General features: G+C 38.6%; 1 protein-coding gene across 2 annotated transcripts; it reads left to right on the plus strand.

Annotated features, from left to right (window-relative positions):
• The first annotated feature begins 3,599 nt into the window (after positions 1-3,599).
• Positions 3,600-22,277, plus strand: anapc4 (anaphase promoting complex subunit 4). 2 transcript variants are annotated; one of them, XM_041790635.1, is made up of 29 exons: positions 3,600-3,689; positions 3,792-3,862; positions 5,356-5,470; positions 5,553-5,658; positions 6,059-6,191; positions 6,337-6,411; positions 6,499-6,525; positions 6,616-6,660; positions 6,768-6,852; positions 9,818-9,925; positions 10,035-10,205; positions 10,281-10,345; positions 10,465-10,507; positions 11,322-11,398; positions 11,488-11,588; positions 12,443-12,494; positions 14,427-14,482; positions 16,625-16,671; positions 16,755-16,811; positions 17,142-17,198; positions 17,277-17,370; positions 17,527-17,624; positions 19,053-19,114; positions 19,212-19,250; positions 19,339-19,440; positions 19,524-19,601; positions 21,050-21,217; positions 21,666-21,789; positions 21,900-22,277. In XM_041790635.1, exons 3-29 carry the CDS (start codon positions 5,363-5,365, stop codon positions 22,149-22,151), a joined length of 2,430 nt encoding a protein of 809 aa, XP_041646569.1. In that variant the 5' UTR covers positions 3,600-3,689; positions 3,792-3,862; positions 5,356-5,362; the 3' UTR covers positions 22,152-22,277. The 2 variants fall into 2 exon arrangements, with proteins under 2 accessions (XP_041646569.1, XP_041646570.1); XM_041790636.1 differs by having other exon boundaries at positions 3,623-3,720.
• The last annotated feature ends 399 nt before the right edge of the window (positions 22,278-22,676 follow it).

Genomic DNA, 22,676 nt, shown 5'->3' on the forward strand with positions numbered 1-22,676 from the left:
GGATGGATGGATGGATGGATGGATCGAGGGATGGATGGATGGATGGATGGATGGACGATGGATGGATGGATGGATGGATGGATGGATGGATGGATGGATGGATGCATGGGTGGATGGACGATGGATGGATGGATGGATGCATGGGTGGATGGATGGATGGATGGATGGATGGATGGATGGATCAAGGGATGGGTGGATGCATGGGTGGATGGATGGATGGATGGATTAGTGGATGGATGGATGGATGGATTAGTGGATGGATGGATGGATGGATGGATGGATTAGTGGATGGATGGATGGATGGATGGATGGATGGATGGGTGGATGGATGGATGGATTAGTGGGTGGATGGATGGGTGGATTAGTGGATGGATGGATGGATGGATGGATGGATGGATGGATTAGTGGATGGATGGATGGATGGATGGATGGATGGATGGATGGATGGATGGATTAGTGGATGGATGGATGGATGGATGGATGGGTGGATGGATGGATGGGTGGATTAGTGGATGGATGGATGGATGGATGGATGGATGGATGGATGGATGGATGGATTAGTGGGTGGATGGATGGGTGGATTAGTGGATGGATGGATGGGTGGATTAGTGGATGGATGGATGGATGGATGGATGGATGGATGGATGGATGGATTAGTGGGTGGATGGATGGGTGGATTAGTGGATGGATGGATGGATGGATGGATGGATTAGTGGGTGGATGGATGGATGGATGGATGGATGGATGGACTGATTTATTTCTAGTTTATTGTTAAGAAACAATTAACAAATTCAGGACATCAGTAATGTAAGCGGGGCATGAATGAGATAGAGACATGTGGGTATCATATGAAAATGAAATACTGCTAAAAACAACAAACATGAGGGCAAAGCTAAATCAGCTAAACATTAAAAATGGTTTAGATTGCAAAATATCACAATATATGGTATTGTGATACAATATTTAAAATCCCAGTAGTATCGATCGTAAGTATAGTAATAAAATCGTGGGGCCACTGGTGATTCCCACCCCTACTGGATGCTGGGAAGTAGGGACTTTACTCCAGAACAGGGCTGCGCTGACATTTCTCAGTGAAGAGTTCAATATATTCTTTAAAGAAACTGCCACTTCAAGAGCCACTGCTGAGGCAAGCTAAACCTGTTGACCTCAGGCAGAGGTTGGAGTGCTGCATGGATGATGCCCTCTACTTTGTCAAGAGATAAGGTTGACTTTTTTTTTTAACATTTTTATATTTTTCGTGCTTGTTATTTGAGTTAAATTATCCCACATTCTATACTGTGACATTTTAACTGGAAAAGTAAGCAACTCATTTTAACCTCTGTGTGATTTTTAAAATACCAAAATTAAATAAATAAATAAATAAATAAAATGATAACTCTATTTTCTTTGACTAGGTTCCACCACCTGCTTCCCTTCCTAATGCCAACCGAACACGACCTCCTGGCAGAAGAGTTCCTGGACCATCAGACCATGCAGCTACCTATGCAGGACTCAGAGACAGTGGACATGGTGGCTTCTGGGCTTAAATGTCAACCCGTACACACAAGGTAAAAAATTGTTCTTATTTTGCCTCCTTTCACATCGACAGTTGTTTGGTTCAAAAGATACGACAGTGTTTTAAAAGGTTTAAAAATTAGGCAAAGAAATCAGAAATCAACCCCAGATTGTTGGGAGAGATCTCAAGTGCTCCAACTAAACATTTTTGGCCAGGATTCTTTTTTATGTCTATCAGATCCAGCTGTGAGCAAACACTCAGTGTTTCATTTACAGAGTCATTTGGTTTGGGTGGGTTTCTGTCAGTTCTTTGATTTAGAGTTGTTTTGAAATCACCCCCAAAATATTTCTTTAAGAGGAATTTTTGAAATCTCTTGCAGAAATATTTACATTCAGTATGAAGGAGGAGGGCAGTTTTATATTTTTTTTACAATTACTTGCGTTAACATTTCTAAGGGTAAATTGCACGTGAGCCACTTCCACAATCAAAATGATCCATCTTCCCTTATCATCAACCTCAACTCTCAGAGTTTGACCTTTGAAGGTCCCCAGTAGAACAGCGACCCCTGCTGACTGACCATGAGAGAACCAGACTTCTTTACCCCACTGACTCCTCCACATTTTCACATCTACAGAAATAGAGTGATTATTAACAAAACAAAACAAAAGAAAAAACGCACATTTCCTTGTACAATTAAAAAGAATAGTTTTCCTTTTCAACTTATCATGTAGTCCCTTGGCAGACGGACAGAGGAATTAGATCAATATTGTAGGGTGTTTTGTTTTTGTCAACTCGGTAGGCAAGAGCTGGCTGTGTGGTTCTTCCACACGCTACTGAGGCTCCAGTCTGTCAAATGTATAAGTTGCTAAACTTTCAACATGTCTTGTTTCTTCAGACTTAAATCATCCGATCCACCAAACAACACCAAACAAGAGTCAATGTCAGAATAAACTGTTTGGCACCAGCAGAGAAGATTTGGCGCATTTTTCCACAGCTCTGCTCTGCTGTTCCTTACAAATGTGGCGCACTTGACAGGGAAATACACAGGATTTCAGACACTATAAGACAGGGGCGTCGTTTATTTAGTTTTCATTGTTTTGGTTTGTACAATTCAAAGTAATAACTGCTAGTTTGACTATAAAAACAAGCTAGCATAACATATTTAAAGGTCATATTTAAACATCGGTCCATTTAGAAAATCTAACACATATTTTGGGAAATAGTTTGCTGTCGTGTGGAGACACATTCTGATAGTGGCTGTGTCTATGTAGATATGTTTTTGTTATTTTAGTCTAACAGTCAGAGGAAAGTGTCATACTCATTATACCACAAAAAAAGGTGTTTTTTAAACAGCATTGTGTAAATAACCTTTGTTTTTAAAACATAAAATGTCACACACAGGTGTACGGAGCCCCTTAAGAGACATAGGAGGAAAAAAAAATGAGGGAGAATTTTTTTTTTTTTTTTTTTTGTGGTCAGTCATTAGCCTTAATATGACAACACCAACCTCAACTGTACATTTGTGGAAATAATATATTTTTACTGCTTAGAGTCTATGTATAGCTAAGGCTGAGTTAATACAAAAAAATCTTAACCAGTCTTTCTTCTGTCTTGTTATAGCTGAGGGGTTTACACACCGTTTAGTGCTTGAATTGTGAGTCGCTCTGTTTTACTGTAAGCATGACTCTCTGCTGCCCTCGTGTGGCCAAAGCCAAGAACTGCAACCATATTAAATCAGTCAAGCCAGCGTCAATATAAACTTTACAGCAGATAGTACTTCCGGTGTGTTTTTACACAAGAGGTCCTTAAACAAAATAAGCAGTAATGTGGAATTTAATAAGGAAAAGGTGAACGGTACGGCCTCAATATAATAATAATAATAATAATAATAATAATAATAATAATAATAATAATAATGATGATAATAATAATATTAATAATAATAATAATAATACTATTTCACCACTGCTGAGAGTACTTATACGCTGTTTTTGTCGTCCTTCAAATAAACTGTCTGGCTTTTTCTAATCGCGCTCTCTATCCAAGCAAATTTGTCCTCTCGCGCGTACCGTCCCTCCGCAGTGATTGGTCCAACGACAAATATGGCGCTGTCCGCCTAACTGAAAAACATCATGATAAAAGCTTGAATGAAGTGTTTCACAGGACACCGCAGGTTCTGTTCGACGCGTTCGTATCTGATAACTGTGTGTCTGAGCTCTTTATGAATCCGTCTCTAACATCCGGCAGATTTAAAATGTGTTTTTCTCCACGGTAGCACCGTCGGGCTGCTAACAAAGCTGCTAACAGACATCGGCACAGAAGGGTTTGATCTGACATCTGTGAACGGTGAGAGATTCACAACAGTGCTTTAAAATGTGCTTTATGTGGGTAACTACTGCATTGTTATTATGTAATTAACTGCCTCCACATGTTGTCCAGATTATAAAACGACAGTTCTATGATTTGTATGTTTACTACAAAAACAACAGTCAAACTAAACCCTCACAAAAAGAGAACTAGCGATATGAATCCAGTTGATACTGAGGTGAGTAAACGGTGTAAACACGATTTTCTGATTCTCTGTAAACAAATTAGATGAAAGTCTCCGATACCGTCAGACTTTCATGAGTTATGATGCTTGGTATCAGGGGCGTAGCTAGGGATGTTGGGCCCCAGAAAGAACAGGTATTACACAGACCCCCCTTAACTGGCTAGCCAAGCAACAAATGTTGCTTCATTTTTTACAAATATATATGCATTTCAATGTATCTTTGAACCACAATTTCCCCATTTATGTATGTGTGTGTGTGTATATATACACACACACACATATTACTATGGTTAAATTGAATTTACTTGCATTATTTCGCAGCATTGGACTATAACATTTGGACATTTTTAAGGGAGGAGTTGAAGCCCCCCATTATTTATTTTACTCTATTTGATACAAATTTCAGTCTGTTGACCCATTCATTTAGTCGCTTTTGATTCAATAATGACACTAATTACTAAGAAAAAATAGATAAAAACATACTTTAATTAAGCTTAGCTCCACAAAGACCCCTCCCTACAGTGGGTCCCGGTACTCAGCACCCTTTACCCCCCTGTGCTACGCCCCTGCAAGGTGTTGCTAAAATGCGCTTCAATTGAAATAATATTTTTCATCATTGCATATTTTAAAAAGTAAGACTTTGAGGTAATATTAATACGAAAAAATAGAAATGTGAGACTGTGTAGGAATTTGATATATGTATATACAGTGCTTAACAAATTTATTAGGCCACCTGTCATATTTGTCTGAAAGACCATCAAGCATCATGAAGTGCTTTAATGCGGACTCTTTCATTTTCAGTCAGCTCTCCACATTTTACCATTTTGAACAGGAATGAGGAATTTCAAACTGAATTCACCCAAATTTGAGCCGGCTCACTGGGCTTCTCTGAGAAGTCAGAAATGAATCAAGCATAACATTCAAGCACTAAAACTATTTTTTCTGTTCGGGAATGCAAGTAAATAACTATAATTTGAATGTGTTTTATTATTTTTTAAGTTTTTTTGTAAATCAGTAAATTTGAAAATTCATGGATAACAATGATAATTATATTTTAGCATTAAAAATATCATTTGGGTTAAAGAGCTTCTACATATTGGTGTATTAACCATTGCAGAAACATAAAAAATGATTTTGGTAATTACCAATGCTGTTGATTTAGGGCAGCTGTGGCATAAACCTTACTTTGGTTAGGGTTAGGGTGGTCTGATAAATTTGTTAAGCACTGTATATACTAAAACAAGAGTGTGTTTTTTAAGGTATTTCTAAAGGTTTTCTTTGTTTTCAGCACAAACATGCCAGCCTTCAGACAAGTGGGGGAGAAGCAGCTCCCTAACCCCGTACTGTGCATGGCATGGTCTCCCAAAAGGGATCTTATTGCTCTGGCAAACACAACTGGAGAGGTGGGCTTCAACCCTTTTAATCCTGTAAAATCTTTCCTTCTTTGGTGGAGTTTGTAATTTTCCTGTTCACTTTTATCCACAGTTATTGCTCCATCGCTTGGCTAGTTTCCAGCGTGTTTGGAGCTTACCTCCCATTGAGTGCACTGGGAAAGAGATCTCTGCACTTGCCTGGCGCCCTGATGGAAAAAGTAAGGAAATACTGTACACATCTTTGTGCTTTTGAATATCTGATCCTTAATAACAGGTACAGGTACAATGTCATTGATCCTCTGATGGGGGACATGAGTTTGAAAAAGCAGCTCATAGTAGGGGGTGAAGGCAAACATGGATGGATAACAGAATGTGAAAGATGGCACACTTTATCAAATACAAATAAGAAGATATTTGTATGTATATTAGCAGTGAGTATCTATAAACACATGCAGTTTCTTGTTGGAGTGTATATTTGTGAAGGAAATATACAAAAAATGAGGTAAAAGTAAACAAAATAAATCAAAAACACAGGAAAAGGGTCAGAACTGCTGTTCACCAGATGTTAGACATATGAACATGCAGCTGTTATATTTGTATTCTCTCTTTAATCCTCAGTCTTGGCGTTCAGCCTCAGAGACACCAAACAGGTGGTTCTATGTGGTGTCGAGAAAGCGGAGATCCTCCATGTGTTTCCAATGCAGAACGCTGTCACCTGTATGCACTGGATGGAGGTGACAGAGGAGAGCAGGTAAGTGAGGCTGTGGAGTCAAATTCAAATGATAATAATGATAATCAGTTTTATTTTTAATGCACTTTTCATTTCGAGAAATATCAAAGTGCAGATGAACATCTGGCTGTCTAGAATGAGATGAAACTTTGTTTGTGTGTTTCAGTGCCCTCAGCTCCTTCTACAACTCAGAAGATGAATCCAAACTGTTTCTTCCCAAATTACCAACACTTCCAAAGAGGTAAAGCCAGCTCACCTGCAGGTTTGTTGAAGAAAGCAATCCAGGGTTCAGTGATTAACATTTGTCTAAACTTTGTTTTTCCTCCAGCTACAGCACAACTTCAAAGATCTTCAGGTGAGATGACGTTTTCATGACTTAGTCAGAAATCGTATCCACAGTAATGATAGTAACCATACAGTAAGTATTTTTCTGTCTCTGCTGCAGTGAGGAGAAGTCTGATGAGATCATGAATCTGCTGGGAGAAGTCAGGTAAATCAGGAGTTCAGAAACCCAACAGTGAATGATATCTGAGTCTTTTAGTTCCTGTCAAGTTGCTCTTTAAGTTATTTTCTCATCCTGTGTTTGTTTGCATGTAGGCTGAACATTCTCGTTCTTGGAGGAGACTCCGGCTCTGTGGAGCTTTATGCCTACGGGATGTACAAGATCGCCACTTTAACCGCAGTAAGGCTCTTTTTAATGTCACTAAGGTTCATCCTTGAGTCTTCTAAATGAGTTAATGAATCACTGAGAGAGAAAATATTCGTCGGAAATTTAAATATAAACCCCAAATCCAAAAAGCTTGGCACATTATGTAAATGTGAATAAAAACAGAATACAGTTATCAACCTATAGCTAATGAAATTCAGTTTAACTGAACCTCAAAGATCGCTACGAGGCAGCAGTGCTGCAGGACTCTGTCTGGCTCTCTCTCTGGCAAGGGGACGTCACTGTCACTCCTGTCTCATCTGGAAAACCCCGTCCTTTTCCCCTCCCTCCTCTCAGAACCAAACTGCTCACTTTATGGGCAATTTTTGAATTACGGAGGTGGGCGGAGTTAGCTCTGAGGCGGGGCTTCACTTACACTTTAAAGTGTAAGGAATGAGCATGAACAACAACAAAAAATGACCTCAACTGACATTGGTCTGGTCTCCACAAACTTATTAGCATATATGGCCAAAATTTACAGCGGAAATATGCTGATATTCGCAGCCGAGATATCAGCTGTAAATATCCATAATTACCTTTCTAAGTTAATATCTGCTGACACCAATATCAGTCTGATAATATTCTACATCTCTACTGATAAACGCTATTATTTTAGGAAATATATACACATCTTTAATGTAGAAACAGCCATATGTTACAAAAAAGTTGGAACATGGGAAGGAAAAGGCTGGGAAGGTTATGGAATGCTCAGAAACACCTAACCATTTCACAGGTGAGTAGGTTAGCTGGTAACAGGCGATAGTGCCATGAGTGTGAAAAACAGGAGCACTCCTGAAATTCTCGGTCCTTCACAGTCGCGATTAGGGCTGGGCAATTAATCGCAAATTAGATTAAATTGAAATATGGCCTGCTGCGATTTTCAAATCAAAGAGGGTGCAATATTTCTTTTAACTGAATTTGTGTCAAAATAGCAGTTTAAAACTCTTTTGCATGTCATTTTAGTGGCATATTTTTAGAATAGTGTACAAAACAATCCTATTTTGTTAATTTTAGAATGTTTTTCTCACTAAATACTAGAATTATATTAAAATTGTAATTCCCTTTAAGAAAACAGTTCATATCGAATTTGCAAAATCAGTCAAAATCATCACAATTGGATATTTTTTTTTGGAGACAGTGCCTAAAAACAGAAATTAGCAGGATTCCAACAAGGAGGAAAATCTTGATCCCAGATGTTTTTCTAAGAGTATTAATGCTACAATTGTAACAGCTTCTTCTTGCTTCCTTGTTTATCACAGCGCTGGTGGCGTAGATGGATGACGCACACTGATGATGTTTATTACCTGCATACCGGTGTACGCTGCAGCCTGCAATTCAGCAACATTTAGTTGAATTTGTCATCCTACAGTCTGCACACATCAAAGTTAATTTCCTATGAGATTCATGTCGCACAGTGTAACATGCTAACCTTGCAAATGGTTACACCCATTTCCGTGTTTCTCACTGGCGATTCCATCTTGCAAAGCTCCCATCTAAACCGTTTGGGCCCGGTTAGAAAGTGACAGCACCAATCAGCAACGAGGGGCAGTACTTTCGGGCACAGCTGAGTCATGACGTAAGCAAGCAGCAACAAGAGTCCAGTGCAATTATGTCGGAAGAGATTAGCGTGGATGGACAGTCTGTTGGAGGCATAAGGGGCAAGGCTAAAAGCCAGCATTGGCTGCCTGTGACCTTTGACCCCTTGGGCAGCTTTAAAAAAACATTCTGTGATGGATATTACAATGTGGGAACATGACCAGGAGCACTTCATAAAACCACTGACTCCACCGTGCAAAGTAAAAGCAATACATCTACAATATCCAGAAGCACCACTGACTTCTCTGGGCCTGAGCTCATCTGAAAGGGACTAGCCTATAGTGGGGAAAGTGGGCTGTGGTCTTACAAGCCCACATTTATTTTATTTAGGAAAAGAAATTTAAAATTTCATGACAGTGAAACTTTTGCTCAGCCTTGTAAACATTTTAGCATATTGTAGCAAAAAGCACAAGTCAAAATTCAAAATTGGTTTTGGAAAACATGGCCATCAAGTCTCCTTGCCAAAGTAGAAAACAACTGTTTAGATTGTTATCAAGGGAAGGGTCAAAAGTCAGCATCTGTGATGCTATGGGGGTGTATTAGTGCATGCTGCATGGATGACTCACACCTCTTTGACAAGGCACAGGATCTTTACTGACAGTGGTTAACATCATTAAGATGTAGTTATGTTTTTTAAAAGCACTTTCAGCTGAAATAAAGCTGTTTACTGCTTATTCCCGACTGATTTCTGTCACTCATCCTTTCTATAACTCTGCAGCTGGAACAGCTGACTCGCGCTGTCTGTGACTTTACATGCATGCTTTCACAGCCCTGCCCACACAAGTGAGAGCACGGGTGTCTGTGGAAACGCAAACTATTTTGGGGTTTAGCGCACCAAACCGTACTGAATCAAATCGGACCCCCTGATGGAAACACGGCTTATGAATACTGAGCAGTACATACAGGTTTTGGAGCAATACATGCTTCCATGCAGACAACATCTTCTTATGAGTTACAACAGCTTTGCTTCACAGTGAAATAGCCAATGCCTAGTCTGGTCTGCACAAGCCCAGAACTGTCTCCTATTGAAAATGTATGGTGCATTTTGAAGTGCAAAATTCAAGCAAGAACGGGAAAGAATTCCCCTTTCAGTACTTCAATCACATGTGTATTCAGTCCCTTCATTCTTAGAGAGTTGTTAAAAGAAAATCCCAACTTTTTTGGAGCATAGGACTGATATAAAATTCCGTGTGCCCCTAAAATAATACAGTCTACAAGTTTGAAATGAAATATCTGGTCCTTGTGCTGTGTGTAGATGAATGTAAGTTGAAAATGATTTATTAATCACTGTGTGGAATAATTCTTCAGGATTATTTTATACCTTGAATGTCATTTCTCTGTACAGGTATCAGGAACCTGCCGCAGCCTCAGTCTGTCCAGTGATCTTAAGTCTCTGTCCATCATCGCAGAAGTCCGGTCTGCTGACAACAACCCAGAGATCTGCTACATTCAGGTCGGATGAAGGATTTGGCTTCCAGCTCCTCTAAACCTACTCTATTTCTAATTTCAGCACACTCTTTAGTCATATCTGCTTTGTCTTAGCTGCCATCTTTCTCTTTCAGCTGGACACCAGTTTGCTGTCAGACTGTCTGCCTGAGGTAACAAGGATGGCGCGTAAATTTACCCACATCTCCACCCTGCAACAGTACCTGCACCTCTCCCTCACCTGTATGTGTGAAGCATGGGAGGACATCCTCATGCAGATGGATCTTCGACTCACTAAGTTTGTTCAGGTCAGTTTTTGTGACTTTGCTGTTTAAATTTAATACAGCAATGGGATTTTTTTCTCATATTCCTCCTTTTTGTAGGAAAAGAACACAAGCACTCAGGTTCAGGATGAGTTTCTGGAGCTTCTGCTGTGGGGACAGTCAAGGTGAGAGAAGAGGAAATTTTCTCTGTGATGTTTGAAGTGTTCTGTCGATGGTTGGAGGGTAATGTTGTGCCATTCATTTGGGGGTTTTTTTTGTAAATATTGTCTCTTTTCTCCCACAGCCCTGAGCTGCAGGCTCTTCTCATGAACCAGCTGACTGTAAAGGTGAGAGGAAGAAGTGTTTTAGTGCTCCTTTTATTGCTGTGCAGGGAGGATATTCCTCTAACTCACAGGTGTCAAACCCAAGGCCCAGGGCCAAACTGGCCTGTGGTACAATAATACTCGTCTCACAAGATCATGTCATGCTTTTATAATAGCTAACCCACCGGCATGAGGTCTGCAGTTCTCCGCTAGTATAAAAATGTAAACTAAACCTTGATGATTAAAAATATCCTTAAGTCATCAAATTTAATCAAAAGTAAAAACAATTAGATACATTTATTTTGTGTTTTCAATTCCAGTTTTCAGTTTTGCATCTTATAATTGCAACTTAAACTCAGGATTTAGAATTTTTATTTCAGATTTTGACCTTTTCAATGCATAATTTTGGCCTTTTGTCTCATATTGTGACCTTTTAAGTCATGATTTTGAATTTTTCCCCTCATATTTTGGCCTTTTAAACTCACGATTTTAAATTTCATCTCTATTCTACATTTTAAATTCAAAAATATTAATTTTACCTCATATTTTGAGCTGTAAAACTCATGATTTTGACTTTTATCTCATATTTTGAGCTTTAAAACTCATGATTCTGAACCTTTAAACTTATCATTTTGACTTTTTTAAATCGGAAAATCCTTTATCATCAGAACTAGGTTGTTTTTACATCCCCATAATTCATCACTGGTGAAAATGAGGTTGACAGTTTTTGGATAAATGTTGACCCTGTTTGGCCCTCTGGTTAGACCTGAATCCAGGATCCGGCCCCTGCTGGGATCGAGTTTGACACCCCTGCTCTAACTGAATTGTTCTTCCTCAGGGGCTAAAGAAGCTCGGCCAGTCCATTGAGTCCTCTTACTCCAGCATCCAGAAGCTGGTGATCAGCCACCTGCAGAGGTATTTCCACCCTCTAGCTTTTCCTCTATGCAGCATACTACCTGGAAATCCTTTGTTTTGATTTTTCCCTCCCTTTCCCTCGACTGCAGCGGCTCTGAGGCTTTGCTGTATCACCTAAGTGAGGTGAAAGGCATGTCGCTGTGGAAGCAGAAGTTCGAGCCTCTCGGCCTGGATTCAGAGGCAATAGAAGGTACCATCTCTCCTTTATAAGTAAACCTAGCCCAAACGGTAAGGAAATTAGTGTTTGGTGGAGAATTTCTTTGTTGCAATGCTTCTTGGCAATAAATCTTATAACCGTTGGACCCCTCTACATGCCAGTCAGCTTATTTTACCATTGATTCTTGTTTGGTGTTGTTTGGTGGATTGGATGAGTCTGAGGAAACATGACATTTTGGAGGATTTATTCCCAGACTGTGGAAATATGGGATTGCTGCTGGTTGCAGAATCTCATCTCCATATCTCTGCATTGAGATTACCTGCAGTCCAGTGATGACAAGCCTCGTTTTTCCAGTTAGGTAGATGCCGCCCCACACCATCACACTGCCTCCACCTAAAGATAAGATTCTATGAGTGCATACATCAGCATGGCGTCTCTGAGAAAATGATCTTCTTGGGGATTCGTCTTCTTGGGAGGGCCACTTTGCGTCCAGTCTGTTCTGGACCGTCTGGGCAGAGAGCCATCGGCCATATTGTCCAGCAAACCTTGACTGCAAATCCCTAGAACCAGCCTCAGGTTCCTAGGTCAAGAGTCCATAGCAACAGCAGAATAAGCTGTTTGGCATTGGCAATTTTTTATTTGGGTGCAACCCACATACTCAGCTCTGCTGCTCATCCCACAAATGCATGCTCCTGGCAAATGTGGCTCCATTCAACAGGGAAATAAAGAGGCTTTCCACCAGTATAAGATTTATTGACAAGAAGCATTGTTTCAACAAAGAAATGATCCGATGAACACTAACTTTCTAATTTTTGTGTTAAATTTATGAAAAAAATGTAAATTGTTTTGTTTATCATCAATAATCACACGTTTTTTTATGATTTCAGGGGCTATCACAGCCGTGGGCTCATTTTCCCTGAAAGCCAATGAACTTCTTCAGTGAGTATTGCGGTTTTTAAATCATTATCTTGTTGATCCGTCATTATTTTCACCTTTTTGTTTCATTTGCACATGGAGCTGTTCTCAAGAGATGGCTAGAAAATATAAATATGACAAGGAGGGATATTTCCAGATTAAATGTAAATCTAAATCATTTATCCTACTAGAGCAGGGGTGTCAAACTCAAGGCCCAGGGGCCAAATCTGGCCCGTGGTACAGTTATACCCGGCCAACGAGAGCATCTCAGATCTTTTATTATGACCCGCCCACCATTATGAGGTCTGCAGATTTCCTCCAGTATAAAAATATAAACTTAATAATAATTAAAATAATTGATTATTAAAATATCTCACTATGTCATAAAAATTTGAAACATAAAAAATAAAAATAGTTAGATAAAAAGTCAGGAATGTGGGAAAAGAATTCTTGTGGTTTCATTTCATATTTTCAGGTTTACATCTCATAATTAAACTGATCAGTTTGACTTTTTATTTTGTTTTTGAACTTTTAGATTAAAATTTTGAATTTGAAGTCCTAATTTAATATTTTAAACTCATCAAATTGTATCTCACACTTGATCTTTTAAACTCCTAACTTGATTTTTAATCCCAAATCTTGACCTTTTAGACTCACAACTTAAAGTTTTGACTCAGATTTTAACCTTGAAACTGATGATTTAAAATCTTTTCATGTTCATCTTTAAAAAAAAATTATCATTTCAATTTTTTCTAATACATTTGCCTTTTAAAAAACAGTATTTTGACTTTTAATTTCATGTTTTGACCTTCTGAACTAACAAATTTGACTTTTTAGTCTCAGATTAAGCCTTTAAATTTATCATTTTGACTCTTTAAAATCAAATAATTTATCAGGGCTTAGTTTTAATTTTTCCCCCATAATTCATCCCTGGTGAAAATGACGTTGACTTCATGGCTAGTGTTTACCCTGTTAGATTCTCAGGTTAGACCTAAATCCAGCGCCCGCTCTGATTGAGTTTGACACCTCTGCACTAGAGTAATGCAATAATAACAGCAGAAATTGAGTACAGTTTATCTGACATCACATTACAGCATCAGGTTGTACACCACATTTTAAGTCCCTAACTCATTATTTTGATAGGATAAGATAAAACATACTTGAAAGTCACTGTAGGTAAAATGTGTCTTGGACTCTTCCCCACAGTTATAAAATTAGTAAATACATTAATTTAAAAAAAACGCACAGCAGTACATCCGGTAACAGCAGCAATTTCATCTTACAATTTTTGTACATAAAAACCTCATGCAGCAATGCCATACTGGCAAATAGGGCTGGGCAATTAATTAATTAAATATTTCATTTACCAGTTCAAAACTTTTTTTTTTTGCTGCGGAGATGTTATGCATTACATATCATGCAAACAATCAAGTGCCATTTTATTTTAGAAAAGTCTACCAAAATCTTACTTTCTTCGTTTTTGTACATTTTTCTCATTATATATGAGAATAACAAGAAACTAACACTCCCTCCATTGCAACAATTCATATCCAGTATGCAATATGAGTCAAAATGATCATAGTGCTTATGTAGTTAAATGGACATGGGCACAAATGAATGTTTGCGCTGGTTCAGCCTGGTCTGAGGGACCACAGATGTTCCTGAGGGTAAAAGCTGAGACTCAGAATAAAGTATTTGGTTTGTGATATGGAGATGATTAGATGCAATTGTTTGTGCCTGCCTCACAACCGACTGCTCCTAGTGTTTGCGATGGGTGCTTTTTCACACCCATGATGTTCATCGCAGTCTGCACAGACCAGTTATCTGGGATCACACCAGGCTGTTACACTGTATCTCACTCAAATGACTTTCGATCCACATAAAAAGTGCATCTGCTTTTGCAATCTCATCCACTGCCCTGCAGAGAATAACAGATTTTAATTTTCTGTCATTTAGGGTGATCGACAAGAGCATGAAAAATTTTAAAGCCTTTTTCCGGTGGTTGTATGTAGGTAAGTACGGAAGCTAAGGAAGTGGATTAGGGACACAGATGAAGGAAAAAATAATGCTGGGCAGTTAAAGTCATAATGACAAGAAAAAAGTTAAAACTTACTATTGTACAGACATTGGATCTTAGACACTGTGTTTATGAGCTTAAAGAGAAAGAAGTTTAGTTTCACATGTTCATTGATACAAGGCATTTTGTAGAGAAGGTCAAAATTTGTTGTCTTAAATCCTCATACATCAACAGGAGGGACAACAGTGCTCATCTCTCTTCCCCTTCCTCTCCGTCTTATCACCTGTAGATATGCAGGTGACAGACTAGACCTCGATACGGGAGATTGATAACTCAAATGATCAGGGACAGCTTGCTGCAAATGATAAAATGTAAATAAACAGCAAAAAAAGAACACTTTGGCACGTGTTGTCTATTGGAAACTCTAGTTAGCAGTATATGTATGACACATGGAGACATGGGGAACTACGTTGCATTTTTGTATGGAATTTAGACAAAGTCATGTTTTTTTGCTGCTGTCATGCAGCAGCTTCATGCTTTCCTTCAGAAATGTCTGTGAATTTGTTAGCATTGACTTTGCTTACCCCGTTTGAATGCATCGCTTTACTATTTTCTATAAACTGTAAGAAAGAGCAGATCTAAGACATCGTGTTTATGAGATATAAGAGAAAGAATTGCTGTTGTTGAATCCAGTTCTGAAGTGAAGGGCATTTAGAAAAAGTCAAGATTTGCTGTTTGTTATTGTCTTAAACATTATTCATGCAGGATTTCTTGTTGACCTCTGATAATTCAGGAATTACCCTGTGACGTCAGTGTTTGGTGCGGTGGGATGAACAACATCAGTGTAAACAAATGTACTGACATCCCTTAAGGGAAGCTTGAAGCTGCTACATGAAGGCAGCAGTGAAAACACGTGATGGTTTTTTATTTCTAAATTCCATACAATAATGTAATGTATTGCTCATCGTGTTTGCAGGTGACATTGTCTTCATGTACCATCCACAATACTGTTAACTAGAGTATCCAATGGACAACACGTAGTGCCCCCCCCCCCCTTATTATTTGCTGCAAGCTGTCTATGATCAATAAACGAGTGATCAACCTCCCTTTGCTCTCCCGTTACGTATCGTGGTCTAGTCAGTTACCTGTGCAACTCTACAGGTGATCTGACGGAGAGGAAGAGGAAAAGAGCCGAGCGCTGTTATGTCCCTCTTGTATGAGTATTTAAGACACTAACCCTTTCATCCCTAGAGGCCCCATATCTGGGGCTAGCTCTCCTCAGAGGAAAACCTTTAAAAGGCAGTCTCAGAGTCCACAGACAGAGTCCTGTCACACACCGTTTGAAGCCCACAGATCACGGCAAACTAACAAGAACAACATTTTCCTCCTAAACAAAACACAACTCAGACCACAGCCAGCAGAATGAAAAGATGTCAATAACTACAGTTCCTCTAAACACAGTACTTTACTGCAAACAAGGCACCCTCAATAGTTTACAATATGTCATACCAGTGACAACGGAGATATTTACTCTAAAAGTGTAAAAGTGTTCGGGCAGAAAAAAAACTGTCATGCTATTTTCCATCTTTATTTACTCAGTCCCAATAACTTCTAAAGAGATTTTACACGTCTGCTGAAGTTATCTTTACATTGATGCCAAGCTTATACATGCAGACTTTGTAGTTGCAGAGAAAGACTCAGTTGCATTTGTCATTTTCAAGCTTGAACACTGAAAAAGGGCCTAGGAATGAAAGGGATAACAAACAACCAATCATGACTGTCCCTACAGTTCCTTATATCGATGAACATGTGAAACTATACTTCAGGATTGGATTTAACAACAGAGAGATTCTTTCTCTTTTAGCTCATGAACACAGTGTCAAAGATCTGCTGTTTGTAATCCTAAATTTGGACTTTTTCATCGACATTTCGACTTGTTGTCTCGAAATTCTGTCGACTTTATTCTCGAAATTTTGACTATACCCAGCATAAATGTTTCCTCATGTGTTCCTAATCTGCTCCCGTAGTGTAGAGCGAAGTAACTTTGTCAGACATTGTGTCCTCTTTGATGAAGGAATATGATTTTCTCTCTCAGTTTAATGTAGTTTATACTCAGACTTGTTTTGTTTCCCCACAGCGATGCTGAGAATGTGTGAGGAGCATGTACCACCTGAACTCAACAAGGTAAACCGTCAACACTGCTAAAATGCAGATTTAAGATTTTTAAGTGTTCATAAAGGTCATTAACATGCTGGTTAATCCCTCAGATGACTCAGAAGGACATTGCGTTTGTAGCGGACTTCCTGTCAGAGCATTTCAGTGAGGTGAGATTGACATACCAGCTCGTAAATCCCTGTTAAAGATTTTTTCTGCTTACAGTACCTAAAAAAGTATTAATCCCTTGGATGTTTCACCCTTTTACTGATTCAATAATTAAGTCATGATCAATATAAACTGGCTGTTTAGACAAAAAATAAAATAAAAAACCTCTTTAATGTCAACTTGAAAACCAATTACTGCAAATCAATGTAAATTAAATAAAAGTGATTAATAAAAGAGTGAAACATCCTCTCCTTTAAACTTTGAATTCCTCTCCTAAAACTTTATCAGCAGAGATAAAAGCTGACATCATTATTTGGTTCTTTGTTGAACAGAACGAAGAACTCTTTGACCGTAAAGGGAAATACTTCAACGTAGAGCGTGTCGGTCAGGTGAGTGTGTTTGTGTTACCTCGGGTGTTTCTGTCTGAAGCTGTTGACTAAAATTTTCTGTCTCATGAATATTTTTAGTACCTGAAGGATGAGGATGATGACCTGGTGTCTCCACCCAACACAAAAGGAAACCAGTGGCTGAAGTTCTTACAGGAGAGCACACACCTGAAAGGTGAACTTTGAGTCTGACTTTAGATGTAGAAAAAACTTTTTTTTATGCAGTTTGTGTGATTTGGATTGTTCCTAAATGTTATGATTGTTGAAGTTTAGCTCGGTTATAATCCATTAGAATAATTAACAGATGAAATGTCTGACTTATTTTACCCAGAGAGCCCTTTGCTGTTCCCTTCGTATCCCCAAAAGTCTCTGCACTTCGTCAAGAGGATGATGGAGAACATGATTGAACAGTGTCTTCAGAAACCAGCAGTGAGTACCATTTTTTAAAGTTCAATCAAGCATTTACTCAAAACTTCTTCTAGTCACGATACGCTACAAGAAGCACATGTCGCCTCGTGTCGCAAAAGCATGACCAGTGAAGATGTGCAGCATGCCTGCATTCTTTCCAGTGGCCAGGAGGGGGCTACACTGGTTCTTGGATAAATCCGTTAGAAGGGATGCAAGGCCTAAACCAGTGGTGTCAAACTCAATTTTGACCTTTTTTTTTAAATCATATTTTGACCATTTTCAATTAATTATTTTGATTTTTGTCTCATATTTCAACCTTTTCAACTTATAATTTGGACTATCTAATAATTTTCGCTTTCTCAGTTTGTTATTTTGACTTTGTGTCTCATATTTTGACCTTTTCAATTATTTATTCAACTTTTTTTCTCATATTTTGTCCTTTTCTTCATACTGTTTTAAACATTGTCTGATATTTTGACATTTTAGGTGCACCATTTTAACTTGTAAGCCATATCTTTGCCTTAAAAACATGAATGTTACTTTCTCTTTTTATATATTTGCCCTTTAAAAGCATTGTTTTAACATCTTATTTTGTGTTTTGAGCTTTCAAACTAATAAGTTTTACTTTTTATTATATCATTAAATCTCAAAATCATCATCATCATCAGTGCTAATTTTCCCCCCCTAATTCATTATTGGTGAAAATGTGGCTGACAGTTTGGTTTAATGTGGACCCTGTTCGGCCCTCAGGTTAGACCTTAATTCAGAATCTGGCCCTTTCTGTGATTGAGTTTGACACCCCTTGCCTAAACCAACTACACCTGGATGACTGAGTGCATGAGGTTGCAAGGGTGCAAAGTGGTATAAAAGGGAATGGGACAGCCCTTTGATTTTTATGGACAGTCAGAGTCTTGCATGATAAAAATAAGCGTGCCTCGCCTTTTCTCTTCACTTTTATGGCGTTTGCTCGCAGACTTCCCCAGAGAATCCCTGTCATACGTCACAGTGCTATGAACTATGGGTAATTCCCTCACGCTTAGTCTGCAGATATGCCCATTCAAAGGAAGGGTGCATGTAGGGCCCAAAAAGTCTGCGAGAGATCCTCACGCACTTTACGATTTGACAGTAGGACAGCCCTAAGCCCTTACTGACTTTGCAGGAACGCTCCACAAAGTTAGTGAGTGTGGGCATTGAGACTGGGCCCTAGTCCACATGCAGACAGGGGGTCCATTCAAAAAGTCCTCTTTGCTTAGGAAGGTTCTTAACTGAGGGAAATTACCTAGAAAATAGATCAAATAAACTAACACATGCTGTTGCCATGACAATTCTTTTGTTACACTCAGATTGATATTTCTGCTGCAGTCCACAGATCTGAACATGCTTTTTAAACATCTACTTCAGGTGTAGATTTTTGGGATTTTTTCATGTTACTTTTTTGTTTTTGTGCAGGAAGTAATTGGAAAGTCTGTAAAGCAGTCAGTCTTTCTGCCCCTGTACACCGTCCCTGAGAGGTTTGTTATAACATGGCTGTAAATCTGTTATTTACCATACGACTAAAATAGTGTGACACAAGCTGCATTTAACTGTCAATTTTTGTTGTTTTTGCAGCCCTGAAAACACTCCTCGACTTTTTGAGCTGCCGTCCTTGTATGTAAAAACCAAAAACATGCTGTTTCTTAACCTTTTCTGCATCAGAAATTATTTTGTTGTAATGGTCTTTCCTTGTCGTCCACAGGTGGAACGACAAGAAAGCCAAAATGCACTATGTTCTGTTCTGCATGCCGGAGATTTCTCTCTCCAAGCTGTACCTGCTTCGCAAACCAACAGACCCTAACAGGTACATCTTCATCATTTAGATGTGTGAGTCTTCTGTGCTTCTGTTTAATGTTTATAACTATAATAATGAATGTGTTTCCACAGAAATATTCCAAACACTGTTGTATCGATTGATCTCAGCCACCATCTTGACAATGCTGATGATGACAACACTGCAGCCCAGTGAGCTCCTCCTTTCTCCTCTTCCTCCCATGTTTTTTATTTTTAAGAACTGTAGCTGAGAGAGTATTCCTTAGCACAGGGGTGTCAAACTCAATCACAGCAGGGGCCAAACTCTGGATTCAGGACTAACCTGAGTGCCTAACAGGGTCACCATAAACTGTCAACCTCATTTCACCAGTAATAAAATATGACCAAAAAAAAGTATCACTGATGATAAACAATTTTGACATTTAAAAAGTTAAAAAGATAAGTTTAAAGGATCACAATCTGAGAAAAGTATATTTTTTAGTTCAAAAAGGTCAAAACATGAAACTGAAATTGAAAACTAATGTTTTTAAAGGTAAATATATAAGAAAGAAGTCAAAATCATGAGTTTTAGGGTCAAAATAGGAAATAAAATTTGTAATCATGAAATTAAAAGTCAAAATATGATTCAAAATTTTAATTTTGTAAGTCTAAAAGGTCAAACTATGGGATTATGAAGTCAAAGTTTGGAGTTGAAAATATGAGGTAAAATACAAAATAACAGGTTAAAATGGTCAAAACATCACTTAAAAATTAGAATTATGAATCTTAAAGCTCAAAATAATGTATGGGAAGTCAAAATTATGAGTTGAAATGCTCAAAGTATGAAATTAAAAGTCAAAATCCTAAGTTTGAGTCCTAATTGTGAGATGCTAAATTAAAAAATATGAAATTAAAACACAAATTAATTTCTTTTCCCACATTCCTGACTTCTTATCTAAATATTTTTACTCCTTATTTTTCTTAGATTTTGTGACTTAACAAGGAAATCTTAAATCATCAAGGATAATTTCACATTCTTATACTTGAGGAAATCTGCAGACCTCATACTGATGGCAGTGTTAATTTCATCAACTAAAACTAAGACTGAAAATGTTCGTAGACAGTCCTTTTTCCCTGAAAAAAAAAGACCAACACTAACAAAACCAGATCTGTGATGACTAAAACTGACAAAAGCTAAGTTTAGTTATTGTCAAAATGACTAAAACTAGACTAAAATGTAATGTAGTTTTCTTGGGACATTCAAAATCTGTGATATTTCTCCCTGATTTGGTACCAGATTCAGGCAAGAAAATAAATGCTTGGACTGAAAGTAGGGACTAAAATATGAGGACTTTTTATGGACTATATCTAGACTAAAATGTTTTTGAGTTTTCGTTGACTAAAACTGAAAAGGATAGAAATGACTAAAATGTGACTAAAACTAAAATGCGTTTCATTTAAAGACTACAACTAAGACTAAAATTAAAAATAGCTGCCAAAATTAACAATGACTGATGGGCCAGTTATAACAGAAATATGGGATCATCTTGGGAGCCGGATTTAACTGTTCCACGGGCTGGATTTGGTCCCTTGAGTTTGACACCTGTGCCTTAGCATGTGAAAGTGTCACTGCTATTACTTACCATGATTTTCTCTGACAGACCTAGCTGTGTGTACAGCTGCCTGGATGCTCGGTTCTATGACGATGAGATGCTAACTGTGGTCCTTCAAAGCTCAGAGGAGCAGAACAAGAGGCGTATACTGGCTCAGCTTCCTCTGGCTTCCACAATGAGCTGTGAGGCCGAGTTCAAGTGGGAGCCGAATATGAGGTGTGTCTGTAGGAACGCTCTATGAGAAATTTCTGTCATATAAATAACGCTTATTCTGCAGCCGTGAAACGACTGGGAAGCTGGGTGTAATTGTTTTATTTAAAGAAGTGACGCTTCTATATATTCTAGATTCATCTCATACAAAGTGAAACATTTCAAGACTTTTTCATTTTAATCTGAAGGAGAAATTTATTCCCCCAATGGATATATGGATCAATCTGGTGTGTCAGGTTAGCTGTTCCCTGCCAACAAGACTTTATAGTTTAAATTTTTAGGGTCTTTCAGTTCTCCACCACAGACCTTAGGGACAGTACAATTACACACCCCAAACACTAATTACTCTGCCAGAACACACAGTTCAGTCTGGCATTTCAACAGGCATCCCAGATAGTTGCAGTCAGCCATATTCTAGGTTTTAACCCAATGTTATGTGACTCCTTACCATCAGGTTGGACCAGCAGAGCGGCGCTGTGCCATGCCAAAGCCTGGTGTTGGGGAATCAGTGGCGTGAGCTGGAGAGCATGAAGGCTCAGTTCGTGGCTGTCAATGGAATCCGCAAAGTGGCCTGTGTGGTACGGGGAAATTATCATCTCAATTAGTTTGGATTGTGAGGGGAAACTGGAATTCGGTGTTCATATTTCTGTTTAATGGTTCCTCATATTAACTTTTTCTCTTCTTGCAGCTAAGCGCCAATCTGCGCCACATCCGTGTTTTTGAGATGGACGTTGAAGATGAAGATGACGAGGGAGCTGAATCGCAGAACACCAGCGCTGATCAGGACATGCTGGACACCACGATGAGCAGCACAGGGCAGGGAGGAGAGGAGCACGCTGAGGCTGAGGCGGACGCTGGAGGGCAAACAGGGCAAACAGGGGGTGTGCTTCAAAACACTGAGGAGCGTCTCGAGTCAGAGGAAGCTCTTGAACTCTCCTAAGACTGCCGTACAGAAACAAGCTAAAAAAAATACAAAGATAAAAAAAATCTATTTTTAGCTTATAGCCTAAGGTTTGTCAATAGCTTGAATGTCACTTTTGTATGATAATAAACAGACTTGTTCTGATTTGTTTGTTCATATTTACCTTTAAGGAGTATATCTTGGGGGATTAAACATTCTTACACTGCATTTTACTTTATATTTTTAATAAAATGAACAGTCAATGTATTCTTTAACATCTAAAAAACTAAATTTTTTATAACTAAGTTTAGTTTAAGTAATGTAGACCTAAATGAGATTTATTTTGGGCCTTTTCATGCCTTTATTTGATAGAGGAAGGACAGTGGATAGACTTGGGAACTGGGGAGAGACATGCGGTAAAAGGCCACAGGCCAGATCTGAACCTGGACCACCCGCGTACATGGGTTGCACCTTAAACCATTCGACCACCTGCGCACCTTAAATGAAAATCTTTACAAACATGGTGGTAGCAAAGACATTTAAAATTTTCAAGAAACACAAAGT

The sequence above is a fragment of the Cheilinus undulatus genome, linkage group 7 (genome assembly GCF_018320785.1).
Source record: "Cheilinus undulatus linkage group 7, ASM1832078v1, whole genome shotgun sequence".
Lineage (NCBI taxonomy): Eukaryota > Metazoa > Chordata > Actinopteri > Labriformes > Labridae > Cheilinus > Cheilinus undulatus.